General features: G+C 41.4%; 1 protein-coding gene across 3 annotated transcripts in view; it reads right to left on the reverse strand.

Annotated features, from left to right (window-relative positions):
• Nucleotides 1-15460, reverse strand: part of LOC141102544 (ranaspumin-like) — an 88686-nt gene that overhangs the window by 59907 nt on the left and 13319 nt on the right. For all 3 annotated transcript variants that reach the window (XM_073591469.1, XM_073591468.1, XM_073591467.1), the window contains 4 exons: nt 8251-8301; nt 5060-5125; nt 1415-1462; nt 1114-1158 (listed from right to left, as the gene is read on the reverse strand). In XM_073591469.1, coding sequence (XP_073447570.1) covers nt 1114-1158; nt 1415-1462; nt 5060-5125; nt 8251-8301 — 210 coding nt within the window. The remainder of the gene's footprint in view (nt 1-1113; nt 1159-1414; nt 1463-5059; nt 5126-8250; nt 8302-15460) is intronic.

Raw genomic sequence — 15460 nt, forward strand, 5'->3', positions numbered from 1 at the left:
GTAGAAGGATGGAATACGCTTACCAGCTGTGTTGGATTCTATTGCCATAAGCATAGAATCAGTAAGACTTTGTGCCACCAAGGGCAGAAACATGAGGTGATGGAGGCAAGGGTAGAGCCTCTATGGTGGAGGCAAGGGTAGAGCCTCTATGGTGGAGGCAAGGGTAGAGCCTCTCTCGGCTATGGATGTCCCTTCTGGTCCACTAGAACTGGGTCAAAGATGATTTCCACAGATCAATAGTTAACTATTGATCTGTGGAAATCATCTTTGACCCAGTTCTAGTGGACCAGAAGGGACATCCATAGCCGAGAGAGGCTCTACCCTTGCCTCCACCATAGAGGCTCTACCCTTGCCTCCATCACCTCATGTTTCTGCCCTTGGTGGCACAAAGTCTTACTGATTCTATGCTTATGGCAATAGAATCCAACACAGCTGGTAAGCGTATTCCATCCTTCTACTTACCTTGAAGACTTCTGAGTACATCGTTGAGAAGTTGCATGTATTGCCCCATGGTTCATTTACCCTGATTGTGGACTTTTGTGTTGACAGCCACACGGCATTATTTGGGACATTATATGCACGTGCACATTTATTACTTATACAAGTTGATTTAGCGCTACATTTATTTAATATATGGTATTCATTCTTGTCACATGGTTTGTAGCAGCTTACTCACTCACTGTCCATCCTCATTTTTTAGGGTAGCGCAATAATTATTCCCTTCCTTAAATGTGTGTATGTATGTAAGTAAGTATGTATGTGTGTATATATATGTATGTAAGTATGTGTGTAAGTAAGTATGTGTGTATGTGTGTATGTATGTATGTAAGTATGTGTGTAAGTAAGTATGTGTGTATGTATGTATGTATGTAAGTATGTATGTGTGTATGTATGTATGTAAGTATGTGTGTAAGTAAGTATGTGTGTATGTATGTTTGTAAGTAAGTATGTATGTGTGTAAGTATGTATGCATGTGTGAGCGGACATTGGGAGATTGCTAGTTCTAGCCTCAAGGAGAACCCTTAGAGGTATTGAGAGATAGTGGGGATGATTTACTAAAACTGGAGAGCGCAAAGTCTGGTGCTTCTATATATTCTATATATATTTACATACCCCAAGAGCATTCTGGACACATTCTGATTGCAAAATTCCACCAACCTATTGAAGAATATTATTTCTAATTAATATATATGTACAGGTAATTAAAGTAATATTTTAATTAATTATGTAAACCTACATATAATACCGTAAACAGACATGCATAGGTAAAATGCAGTTTTTTGTTATAGTTACTTATAATTCAATACAATAATGTACCAAATAATGTTAATAAAAAAATGACCAAGCATTACATAAGAAATAATATTATATTTAACAAAATGCTTCAGTTGTTATTATACAATTTTGACCTTACCACTAAACAAAGAGTGTCTGCAAGGGGTTTAGCAATTCCCAGTGATTCCTAAAAAACAAAAAACAAAAAATGATTACAATAAAACACCAAACTATTTCTCACTGGGCACAGTAATATTTCCATTGACCATGTACCCCAAACTCCCACGCCTCACTCTTTCCACATATACACCAGCTACATGAATCGTGTACTCATCACTCAACTTTATCCCTTTACTATCTTTAGAGAGGTTCTTTTCATAGCGGAAAACAAGGAAAATGAAAGGTTTAATTTTCTAATGGAATAGGGCCTGTGTCCTGACAAATTACGCAACTGGGCAGAATATCAAACCACGTCACTTCCGGTTTCTTAAAACACACAGTAATTGCAGATTTTGACGAATTTATGTATGGACACAACAGCGGCAACTGAATGCAGTCAGGTAAAGGAACATTTGACTGTTTTCACAGCACAGCGGCTAACGGGGATGAACGTGGTTCGATATTCTGCCGAGTTGCCTATTTTGTCAGAACACCGGGACATTAACTAAGGGGAAATCTTCTAATTTGGACACTAGTTCTGGTGACCTTGGTGACAACCTGGTCTTTGGAGGGGTTTTCACTCACTCCCTGTTTTAACTAAGGGAAAGGAAGTGAAAGGAAATCTCCCTAATGTGACTCCCTTCAAAATGACACTCACATGTCATTAGACAAAGTGGAACTTGCAACTGGGCCCTGGAGTTCCACCACTGGGAGGGGGGCGTCCGTTCCGCCACTGCGGGATGGGGGGGTGGCCGCCACTCTCCACCCGTGCGCCACCTATCCTATTTAGAGCCGGCAAGAGATGGAAATACACTCACTGCGGCTGAAAGGAGGCTCCGGGTGAGCACTGTCACTGCGGACCTCCCCGCCTATTCGCTCCACCCCCCATCATCTCCACCCATAGCTTCAGAGAGAAGCCATGTCCGGAGGCGGAAAATAAAAGGAGAAAGTCAGCTGACAGCCAATAGAGTGCAGGAGGAGAAGCTTTCTGCTCTTCAAGGAGACCCCGTTAGCAAAAGGAATCCCTGGGGCATGTGAAGGAAGGAATCAACTAACACAGTGAGCGAGCAAGCAATTACCACCACCACCGCTTACTGATAGGGATGAGAGCAGTTGTGATTGGGGGATGGGGGGAGTAGGGATGAGATCAGTGGCATAGGCTCTGCCACTCATCTCATCCCTATACCCCCTCGCCCAATCACCACTTATCTCATCACTATCCCCCCCACCATCACTGCAACTGGTCTCATCTATCCCTCCACCACTACCGGTCTCGTCTCTATCCCCCCACCACCACTGATCTCATCCCTATCCCCCCACCACCTCTAGTCTCATCCCTATCCCCCTCACCACCACTGCCACTAATCTCATCCCTATTCCCCCACCACTGATCTCATCCTTATCCCCCCACCACCACTAGTCTCATCCCTATCCCCCTCACCACCACTGCCACTAATCTCATCCCTATCCCCCCACCACTGATCTCATCCCTATCCCCCCACCACCACTGCCCCTGGTCTCATCTCTACCCCCCCCACCACCACTGGTTTCATCCCTATACCCCCCACCACCACTGCCACTACCACTGAGCAGGTAAGTATGACATGTTTATAATTTTAATAAAAAAAGTAAGCTTTATTATTACGTTAATATTTCTTAATGGACCAATTTACATCAAATGTGCTGAGTTAATATAAATTATTAAAATTAAATGCATATGTTTTGGGGTATGGGGTCGTTTGGCTGTACTTCTCCTGTGGATCACAGGAGTGCAGTTCGTTTAGCACTCCTGTGACCCATTTTCAGCAGAGAGTGGGCTGAAGTCCGCTCTCTGCTGATGTCAAGTATTTCAGTCCAGGCACCACGTCATCCCGACAGAGGGAGTCTGGGAGCCTGAGACGGCCACTCCGCCCCTCCACAGCTCAACGCTCCAGGGAGTGAGGAGGAAGCAGAGTGGAGAGCTGTGACTGACAGTCTACAGATCTCTGCTCTGAGAGCTGTGAGAGCCGAGCCATCGGCGATGTTCGATCGCTCGGTTCTCAGTGTAGAGGCGGTGGGGGACAGATGCAGCATCAGACCGATGCTGCATCCATCTAGGTGAGTATGAACCTGAAAAAACAAAAATCCCATATTTCTCTTTTAAATGAGATACATTAATGTAGCACATTTGGTGTGAACAGAGCTTAATTACACAAGTGTATGGGGGGGGGGGGAGTAACTAACATTGGAGTATCTGGTGCAGCTGTACATAGTAACCAATCAGCTTCTAACTTCAGTTTGTTCAATTGAGCTTTAACAATAAAACCTAGATGCTGATTGGTTTCTATGTAAAGCTGCATCAGATTTTGCACTGTCTAGTTTTATTATATCATCCCCTACCCTATATGTCTCTGTTATTCTTCTCCTATTTTGCCCATGTACCTATTAACTCCATTTTTTATAGAGGAAAAAATAGTTCATACTGTGTAGGTCGATGGTCCTATTTAGTTAAATTAGAATTTCAGGTATGACCATAGTTACATTGGTCCAGCTTGGAAAATGCAAAGCATTCTCTGAATGGAACCTGTGCTGATCAGCCAATCTCCAATCTTAGAATTCATCAGGGCAGCCATGTGGCACAGGACCTAGTAGCAAGTGAAGATTAGAGGAGTATTGGTGTCTTTTTCAGTAATTTCCAGCCTCCAGGGGCATTGTCCAGGTCCATTGTGCTATGTGTATAGGGGTTGATTTACTAAAACTAGAGGGTGCAAAATCTGGTGCAGCTGTGCATGTTAGTCAATCAGCTTCTAACTTCAGCTTGTTCAATTAAGCTTTGACAAAAAAAACCTGGAAGCTGACTGGGTTCTATGCAGAACTGAACCAGAATTTGCACTCTCCAGTTTTAATAAAACAACCCCATAGTTACATTTGTCAAGGCTGGATAAAATACCCATACCTGGAATTCATCTTTAAAGTGGAGTTCCACCCAAAAAAGTGAAAGTGACCCCCTGACATGCCACATTTGTCATTTTTTTTTTTTGGGGGGGGGGCGGATAACCTCTTTTTAGAGGCATCCAGCTCCCATTTTCTCCCGGGGCTCCGCGGCGCCAAAAGGAAGTTCACCTCTCCCCCCTCCCTCCGTGCAATCTTCTGGGACACGTCGCAGGTCCCAGAAGATTGCCCGGCCAATCACAGCGCACAGCGCGGCTCGTGCATGCGCAGTGTGTGCCTGGCTGTGAAGCCACAGCCGGGCACCCACAGTCAGAATGCCATCGCCGTGGAGAGAAGGGGGAGAGGAGGGAGGCTTCGTTCGCCCGCATTGCTGGACCATGGGACAGATGAGTGCCGATTATTAATAGACAGCAGTACACTTTTTGTAGCTGCTGACTTTTATTTGAGTGCTACTCCACTTTAAGCAATACAAACAAATTACGACATGCAAATGTCAGCCACACAGCCAATTTCAGATGATCACAAATGTATCAGTAAAATATGAATTGGTCGTGTTGCCCTTTACATGGTCACTTTTCATATAAATAAAATTAGATATACTTTACATAATTTTCCTCCTCCTTTGCCTTGTTCAATATCTCTGTCCAGTTGGGATTAACAAACAAAGCTGAATCTAGTAAACAAGAAAACTTACCAGAAACTTTTCAACAAATTCACCCACTTGAAATCTGCTTCCTGAAATCTCAGTTAAAAGCTTTTCCTATAAACACAATTCAACAGGATTATGTATTTGTGAATGTCAGATTTACATTGTAAATTAATGTCTCTAAGGTGTAGCTTTACAGTTTACAAATAATTTACGTGGAACAAACAAGTGTTCTAAAAATGAACGTATTCAAGATAAAAATAGGGGATAGAGGTGTGTGTGTGAATTTTTTTAAACACTTTATAAATGGCTGCGGGATCATGACTGCAGCTACAGTCTTGATCTCAGTTTCAATTTTTGCAGCCGGCGGTTCTTTTTTTAGTAAACGTAATTTGAGCGGCTCAATTACTTTTATCCTCTGAACAAGAGCAATAACTTTAGCACCAAGCGAGCTGTGTAACTCGAAAACTGGTAACCTGTAAGCCTAGGTTCACATTGAAGCGATTTGGCATGCAATTTGACATGTCAAATTGCATGACCAAATCGATGGCTATTGCTGGCATCGAATTGGTGCGACGCTGAGTTTGCGGCACCGCACCGATTCCCAAAAGTAGTTTCTGTACTACTTTTAGCGACTTCGGGGTGCGATTTGTATAGACATCTGTGCAGGAACCCACACAGATCTCTGTCAAATCTCCTCGCAAAGTTGGACTGCATTGCTGGGTTGAGATCGTGCGAGTTCAGCTGCAATGTGAACCTGGGCTAAAGGCGTTGCCTATGGATATTTTTAGGTACTGTAGTTTGATGCCACTCCACAGGCATTCTTTTTTAGGTGTAACATGTTTGATATCTAACTACTCAGTGTAACATCATCTTTTTTATACGTTACCAAACAACTGGGTATTATATATTTTTTTTGTGCATTAAAAATCAAAAGTGCATTTTTTCCAAAAAATAGGATTTTAACCACTTAAGCACCAGCCTCGTTTTGGATTTTAGGTGTTTACATGTTTAAAACAGTTTTTTTTAATAGAAAATTACTTAGAACCCCCAAACATTATATATGTTTTTTTTTCTAACACCCTAGAGAATAAAATGGCGGGTGTTGCAATACTTTTTTTTGCACCGTATTTGCGCAGCGGTCTTATAAGCGCACTTTTTTTGGAAAAAGTTCAATTTTTTGAATAAAAAAATAAGACAACAGTAAAGTTAGCCAAATTTTTTTTTATATTGTGAAATTTAATGTTACGCCAAGTAAATTAATACCCAACATGTCACGCTTCAAAATTGTGCCCGCTCATGGAATGGCGTCAAACTTTTACCCTCAAAAATCTCCATAGGCGACGTTTAAAAAATTCTACAGGTTGCATGTTTTGCGTTACAGAGGAGGTCTAGAGCTAGAATTATTGCTCTCACTCTACCGGTCGCGGCGCTACCTCACATGTGTGGTTTGACCACCGTTTTCATATGCGGGCGCTACTCGCGTATGCGTATGCGTTCGCTTCTGCACGCGAGCTTGTCGGGACGGGGGGGGTTTTTAAAAAAATGTTTTTTTTATTTTACATTATTTTATTTATTTTTACACCGTTAAAAAAAAAAAAAGTGCGTCACTTTTATTCTTATTACAAGGAATGTAAACATCCCTTGTAATAGAAAAAGCATGACAGGACCTCTTAAATATGAGATCTGGGGTCAAAAAGACCTCAGATCTCATATTTACACTAAAATGTAATAAAAAAAAAAGTCATTTAAAAAAATGACATTGAAAAAAATATGCCTTTAAGAGGTGTGGGCGGAAGTGACATTTTGACGTCGCTTCCGCCCAGCAATGTCATGGAGACGAGTGGGCGCCATCTTAGCCTCACTCATCTCCAGGCACAGGAGGGAGACGGACGTGATCGCCTCCACCGCTTACCAGGCACCGGATCGCGGCGGGAGGGGGGGCCCCTTTCCCGCCACCGATAAAAGTGATCTCGCAGCGAATCCGCCGCAGGGACCACTTTTATCAGAAAGAGGACTGCCGCACGAAAACGGGGATACTGGGGTTATGGCAGCTAGCTGCTGCCATAACAACAATATCCCCCTTCAAAGTTTGGACGTACACCGGTGCGCGGCGGTCCGGAAGTGGTTAAAAGCTGCTGCGCAAATATTGTGTGAAATTAAAATATGCAATACCCACCATTTTATTCTCTAGGACATGTTAAAAATATTTAACATGTTTGTGGGTTCTAAGTAGTTTTCTAGCAAAATAATGCTGATTTTTACATGCAGGATGCTTTGGAGTCACCCCCAAAGCACTTTGTCCCCAATGATGGGGACAAGGACCTCATCTCCACAACCTTTGCCTGGTGGTTGTGGGGTCTGTGGGCGGGGGCTTATCGGAATATGGAAGCCCCTTTTTAATAAAGGGACCCCCAGATCCCGCCCCCCCCATGTGAATTGGTAACTGGTACATTGTACCCCTACCAATTCACAAAAAACAGTGTCAAAAATAGTAAAAATGACAGGAGACCCTTTGGGACAAGTCCTTTATTAAAAAATTAAAAAATAAAAACAGAAACAAGAGGGCATGTTGCTTGGTATGGTTCAGGAGGGGGGCGCTCTCTCGTCCCCCCTCTTTTCCTGCGGCCTGCCAAGTTGCGTGCTCGGATAAGGGTCTGGTATGGATTTTGGGGGGCCTGGTAATAGACTGGGGGGAGCCCATGCCATTTTTTTTCAATGAGCTTTATCTATATTGCCGGGACCCGACAATTCATTACAGCTGCGATCAGTTTTAAATGACCTTTTTTCCTTTAGAAATGTAATTTTGCTGTGGTAAGGTTCTAAACACGGGAAAACTGTGCCACTTTACAGGCATACTATAGACACCCCCAGGCATGATATTTAAAGGAAACATTTCATTTTTATTGTTTCACTTTAAGCATTATTAAATTCACTGCTCTTCAAAAAACATCAGTTTTTAAAACTTTTTTTTGCATTGATACATGTCCCCTGGGGCAGGACCCGGGTCCCCAAATACTTTTTATGGCAATAACTTGCATATAAGCCTTTAACCACTTAAGGACAGAGCCTCTTTCTGAGATTTGATGTTTACAAGTTAAAAACTGTTTTTTTTTTGCTAGAAAATTACTGAGTTTGATAGGTTTGCTGTCAATTTCTTACTTGAATGTGGCTTATGAGCTAAAAAACATTGCATACATTATAATAAAGAGGATAAAGGTAAATGGAGAGAGACTTACAAAGGTATTACCAGTTTTAAAATATTTATCAGCTTGACAGCCTGTACATTTCTGCAAAGAGATTAGAAAGCACATTATTAGAGAGTAAAGGCCCGTACACACGATACGAAAATCGTAAGTAAAATTTCATCAGACGAACGATCCGCCAATTTTCGGATCGTTAGTATGGTGCTTTCAAAAAATGATTCTGATTTTTCGTCTGACAAAAGCTGGATGTGCAGGCTATAAAATTTTTCAAAGTCCGATTTTTGTTTAACCACTTCAGCCCCTGAAGATTTGGCTGCTCAATGACCAGGTCATTTTTTGCGATACGGCACTGCGTCGCTTTAACTGACAATTCCGTGGTTGTGCGATGCTGTGCCCAAACAAAATTGACGTCCTTTTTTTTCCAGAAATAGCCCTTTCTTTTGGTGGTATTTGAGCATCTCTGCAGTTTTTATTTTTTGCGCTATAAACAAAAAAAGCGACAATTTTGAAAAAAACGCAATATTTTGTACTTTTTACTATAATAAATATCCCCCTTTTTTTTTAAAGCAAATTTTTTTCTCAGTTTAGGGCGATATGTATTCTTCTACATATTTTTGGTAATAAAAATCACAATAAGCGTATATTGATTGGTTTGCTCAAAAGTTCTAGCGTCTTCAAAATAGGGGATATATATATGGCATTTTTATTATTATTATTTTTTAACTAGTAATGGTGGTGATCTGTGATTTTTATTGAGACTGCGACATTATGGCGGACACATCGGACACTTTTGACACATTTTTGGGACGTTTGACCATTATACAGCAATCAGTGCTATAAAAATGCATTACTGTATAAATGTCACTGGCAGGGAAGGGGTTAACACTAGAGGGCAATCAAGGGGTTAACTGTGTTCCCTAGTGTGTGTGTTCTAACAGTAGGGGGAGGGGACTGACTATAGGAGACAACAGACCATGGTTCCTAGCTATTAGGAACTCACGATCTGCATCTCCTCACAGAACAGGACATGGATTTGTGTGTTTACGTAATGTGTTGAATAGTTTTGTATGTATTCTTTCGTTGCTGAGCATGCGTAGTCTTGCTATTACGATTTTTTTCGGATGAAAACCGTACTAATTAACCACTTGCCAACCAGCTGCTGTCATTATACTGCGGCAGGTCAGCGCGTTCCCTCAAGCCATCGTAGCTATACGTCAGCTCCTTTAAGCGGGAAAAAAGGACATCAAGTTTGTTTGGGTGCAGCGTCGCGTGACCGCGTAATTGTCAGTTAAAGTGACGCAGTGCCGAATCGCAAATAAATGGCCTGGTCATTCAGCAGCCAAATCTTTCCGGGGCAGAAGTGGTTTTAAATGTAACCATATTGCTACACTTAGAGGTGCCTCTCTCCTCTTTTAGGGACTTAGGAGCTAAAGTGAGGAAAAGGACCTCTAAGGTAGTATTCTTAGGAATACTACCGGTACATCGAGCAACACCAGAAAGGCAGAGGGAGATTAGGGAAGTAAACAAGTGGCTGAAGAGCTGGTGTAGTAAGGAGGGGTTTGGGCTCCTGGAGGACTGGGCCGACTTCTCAGTCGATAACCGGTACTATAGAAGGGACAGACTGCACCTAAATGAGGAGGGTGCAGATCAGCTGGGAATGAAGATGGCCAAAAAGTTAGAGGGGTTTTTAAACTAGGTGATGGGGGAGGGTCCAGAGGTAGAGATAGTCAGCGCAGAAGATATTTCAGAGGGTAGTATTGGGGGCAGGTTGACCAAAGAACAAAAACCCAAGGTAAGTATAGTAGCAAGTCCTAGTTGTAATCTCGAAACACCCAATACGAGGACAATATGTGACCGGTCTAAACTATGTGGCATGTTCAACAATGCCAGGAGCATGGCAGACAAGATGGGTGAACTAGAGATACTGTTGTACGAGGAGGATTTGGATTTTGTGGAAATTTCAGAGACCTGGTTCCACAGCTCTCATGATTGGCTGGCAAACATTCAGGGTATACCCTTTACTGCAAGGATAGAGAGGGTAAAAAAGGGGGAGGGGTATGCCTATATATCAAGAATAATGTACAAGTGAATGTGAGGGATGACATCACTGAGGGAGCTAGGGAGGAGGTGGAATCCTTATGGGTAGAGCTCCAAAGGGATGAAGCTAAGGGGAAAATAATACTGGGAGTATGCTATAGGCCCCTTAACCTGAGGGAGGAAGTGGAGACAGATCTCCTATCACAATTTGGATTAGCAGCAAGGATGGGAAGTGTTATCATAATGGGGGATTTTAATTATCCAGACATAGACTGGGCGGAGGGAACCGCGCATTCATTTAAGGCTCGCCAGTTCCATAATGACTTGCAGGACAATTTTATGGGTCAGATGGTAGACGCACCAACTAGAAATAAAGCATTACTGGATCTACTAATTACCAACAATACAGACCTGATCACGGATGTGGAAATATGGGGCAATTTAGGTAACAGCGATCACAGGTCAATTAGTTTCAGTATAAATCACACAAATAGGAAACATAAAGGGAATACAAAGACACTGAATTTCAAAAGAGCCAACTTCCCTAAACTACAAACCTTGCTAAAAGGCATAAATTGGGATAAAATATTAGGAAAAAAGAACACGGAGGAGAGATGGGTTTGCTTTAAGAGCATATTAAATAAGGGCATTAGCCAATGCATCCCATTATAAAAAAATTTAAAAGAGCAAACAAAAGTCCTCCAATGTAAAAATGCATATAAAAGCAAAGGAGAAGGCCTTCAAAAAATACAAGGTTGAGGGATCATCCTCAGCATTCAGACTTTATAAAGAATGCAACAAGAAATGTAAGGGTGCAATTAGGACGGCTAAGATAGAACATAAAAGACACATAGCGGAGGAGAGCAAAAAAAATCCCAAGAAATTCTTTAAGTATGTAAACTGTAAAAAAGGGAGGACAGACCATATTGGCCCCATAAAGAATGAGGAGGGACAAGGTTACAAAGGATGGAGAATGGCGAAGATATTGAATTTATTCTTCTCCTCAGTCTTCACGAGTGAATCGGGGGGCTTCAGTAACCAAAATTACAGTGTTTATCCTCATGACACAACACAGGAAGCACCTCCATGGTTAACAGAGGACAGAATTAAAATTAGACTTGAGAAACTTAACATTAATAATCACCGGGACCAGATGGCTTGCATCCGAGGGTACTTAGTGAACTTAGGGAACTCAGTCAAGTGATTGCCAGACCGTTGTTCCTAATTTTTACAGACAGTCTACTGACTGGAATGGTACCAGCTGATTGGAGAAAAGGCAATGTAGCACCAATATTTAAAAAGGGCCCAAAATGCATCCCTGGGAATTACAGACCAGTTAGCCTAACATCAATAGTATGTAAACTCTTGGAGGGGATGATAAGGGACTATATACAAGATTTAAGTAATGAGAACGGTATCATTAGCAGTAATCAGCATGGATTCATGAAGAATCGTTCTTTGCAAAGCAATCTACTAACCTTCTATGTGGAGGTGAGTTGCCATCTAGATAAAGGAAGGCCCGTAGACGTGGTGTCTCTGGATTTTGCAAAAAGCATTTGACACAGTTCCCCATAAACCTTTACTGTACAAAATAAGGTCCGTTGGCATGGATCATAGGGTGAGTACATGGATTGAAAATTAGCTATAAGGGTGAGTTCAGATGGTGGTGATAAATGGGGAGTACTCGGAATGGTCAGGGGTGGGTAGTGGAGTTCCCCAGGGTTCTGTGCTGGGACCAATCCTATTTAATTTGTTCATAAACGGCCTGGAGGATGGGATAAACAGTTCAATCTCTGTATTTGCAGACGATACTAAGCTAAATTAGAAGAAAAGTGGTTTACCCTAAACTACGTAGAGGGTTCTTTACTGTAAGAGCAGCAAGGATGTGGAATTCCCTTCCACAGGCGGTGGTCTCAGCGGGGAGCATCGATAACTTCAAGAAACTATTAGATAAGCACCTGAATGACCGCAACATACAGGGATATGCAATGTAATACTGACATATAATCACACACATAGGTTGGACTTGATGGACTTGTGTCTTTTTTCAACCTCACCTACTATGTAACTAAGACATCGCTTATATATCAAGTCAAAATTTATTTAAAAATGTTGCTTGTCTTGCAAAACGCTCTCAAACCAAGTTACTCTCAAACCAAGGTTTTACTGTACAGTAAATGTGTAAAACATATGTTAAAGTAAAATATGCTGCGCTATGTGTTATCATCTAAAAAAACATCAATATACAAATAAACACATTAAAACATATATAACATGTTGCATCTCTCCTAAAGTGCCTATTTAATTCATAAGTGCTCTGGAGAACAATAAAAGTGTTTATATAAGTGCCAATAATAGAATTCCAAACTGATTAGTGTTCCTCTACAGACATTCCAAATCCATAGGACGAACAGGTGCTTCAGTGCAAAAATATTGAGCTAAAACTTAATTTAACCTTCACAAATCCTCAAATGTGCTTATGATGTTTCACCTCAGTGCTCCCCCATTAGGTACATGCTCATCTCAGATAATATGATCTCACATTTAGTCCAGGTTCACACTGAGCTGCGGGAATGAAGCCGTGCGAGTTCAGCTGAACTTGCGCGATTTCACTCCCACATGTCAGTCCAGATTTCAGCGGTGATTTCACAGACATTGGTGTGAAATCGGTGTGGCGCTGCACCGATTAGGACGGTGCCATTGCCGGCAATTGCCGCAGATTTGACATGCGATTTGACATGTCAAATCACATGACAAATCGCACCAGTGTGAACCAGGGCTCAATTTTGGTCAAAATCGGCTTTTTAGTCTCCCAGAGGATTCCCCCTGAGGAAGTCATGTGACCTTGTGATGTAACGCGTAGGGGAGGGGCAGATGGTATGAAGAGATGCTGAGTTTTTCTTTGGAGTAGCATAGAGCTGTTGCAGTGCCGTGGATTCACATATTATACGCTGTATATAGTTGGTGCACTGGAGAACCCATCAAATGTGAGTGTGATATATGCATTTTAATAAGCGTATGGTTTTAATAGATATAAGCACTATTTTGGGCTCCTCTTTTTCATATATATACCGAGCAACGGCTGATAGACATTAACGGGATGGGAAGGAGGAAGACATGCTCTATTAGTCCTGGGAGACTAAAAAGCAGATTTTGACCAAACTTAAATGTGAGGTCACATTATCTGAGGTGAGCATACACCTAATGGGGAAGCACTGAGGTGAAACACCATAAGCACAATTGAGGATTTGTGATGATTAAAGGAAGTTTTAAATCAATATTTTTGCACTGAAGCACCTTTGTCCTATGGATTTGGACTGTCTGTAGAGGAACACTAATCAGTTCGGAATTCTATTATTGTCACTTATATAAACACTTTATTTGTTCACCAGAGCACTTAATACGCACATTAAAAGAGATGTGACATGTTATATATGTTTTAATGTGTTTATTTTGTATATTGCTTTAACGATGAGTCATCAGCTGTCAATGAGTTTCCCAGCTGACAGCTGAATAAAATAAAGAAATAAAGAAAAAAAACTGCATTATTTGCAAGTAATTGGCCATAAAAGGGGTAATGGGGGTCTGGGTACTGCCCTGGGGAAATGTATCAATAAAAAAAAACTATCATTTTTTTTCAGGAGCAGTGATTTTAGTGATGCTTAAAGTGCAATCATGAAAATGAAAAAATCCTTTAAATATTGTGCACGGGGGCCCCCCTTAATGTGCCGGTAAAGTGGCACAATTGTAGCATATATAGAACATGATACAGCAATACTGACATTTCTAAAGAAAAAAATCCCATTTAAAATGACTCACAGCTACAATTGCCGGCACCAGGCTATTAAAAAAGAAGAAGAAAAAAAAATGGCACGGGGTCCCCCCTCAGTCCATACCAGGATGTCCCCTCTCGCAGACCCCAACAGCCACAGTTTAGGGTTGTCAGGAAGACAGAAAGAGGCCCTTGTCCCCATCAACATGGGGACAAGACGCTTTGGGGTGGTGGGCGCAGAGCCCCCCCCCCCTGCTATAAAGCACCCCCCCCATGTTGAGGAAATGTGGCCTGGTATTGTTCAGGCTGCATGCCAGGCAGCTTGCTCGGATAAGGGTCAGGTATGGATTTGGGGGGGACCCCATTCCGATTTCAAAGAAAAAGCCATTTTTTTCTTTATTTTTTAAAAACCGAGTGCCAGCAATTGTAACCACAAGTCATTTTAAATGGGATTTTTTCTTTAGAAATGTCAGTTTTGCTTTAGCATGTTCTGTATATGCTACAAATGTACCACTTTACAGGCACATTAAGAGGGCCCCAGGCACGATATTTAAAGGAATTGTTAATTTTTATTGTTGCACTTTAAGCATCATTAAAATCACTGCTCCTGAAAAAACGATTGTTTAAAAAAAAATGTAATTGATACATGTCCCCCAGAGGAGTACCCAGACCCCCATACCCCTTTTATGCCCAATTACTTGCATATAAGCCTTCAAAATGGGCACTTTTGATTTTTCCTGTTCGGCTCCCATAGACTTCAATGGGGTTCGCTGTTCGGGTTAGAACATTTCCCCTGTTCGGGGGTGTTCGGCCCATCCCTACCTGTCACAGCATACAACTTCATTTTATGGCAACAGCATTGTAATAACAATACAACAAATGAATTACATATCCCATGGTAACTTGCTGCCTTCAAGCACCTTCTAAAACTCCTGCTCTCAGCACCTGTGTAGATCATGTGTGACATAGCAGTGCCTACCCAGAGGGCATAGTGAATACGTGTCATAGAACTCAAGGCAGTAAATGTGTGGGGATCTTCACAAAGTGCGTTTACAAATTTCATGATTGTTCAGATTAATAAGGAAAGGCTAGACATAACTGAAATACCTCTTTTCCATACTTATAATTGTTGGCAATAATGAATATATACAGTATATATATATATATATATATATATATATATATATACATACACAGTGGGGACGGAAAGTATTCAGACCCCCTTAAATTTTTCACTCTTTGTTATATTGCAGCCATTTGGTAAAATCATTTAGGTTCATTTTTTTCCCTCATTAATGTACACACAGCACCCCATATTGACAAAAAAAAAACACAGAATTGTTGACATTTTTGCAGATTTATTAAAAAAGAAAAACTGAAATATCACACGGTCCTAAGTATTCAGACCCTTTGCTATGACACTCATATATTTAT

The sequence above is a fragment of the Aquarana catesbeiana genome, linkage group LG07 (genome assembly GCF_042186555.1).
Source record: "Aquarana catesbeiana isolate 2022-GZ linkage group LG07, ASM4218655v1, whole genome shotgun sequence".
In the NCBI taxonomy this organism is placed as follows: domain Eukaryota; kingdom Metazoa; phylum Chordata; class Amphibia; order Anura; family Ranidae; genus Aquarana; species Aquarana catesbeiana.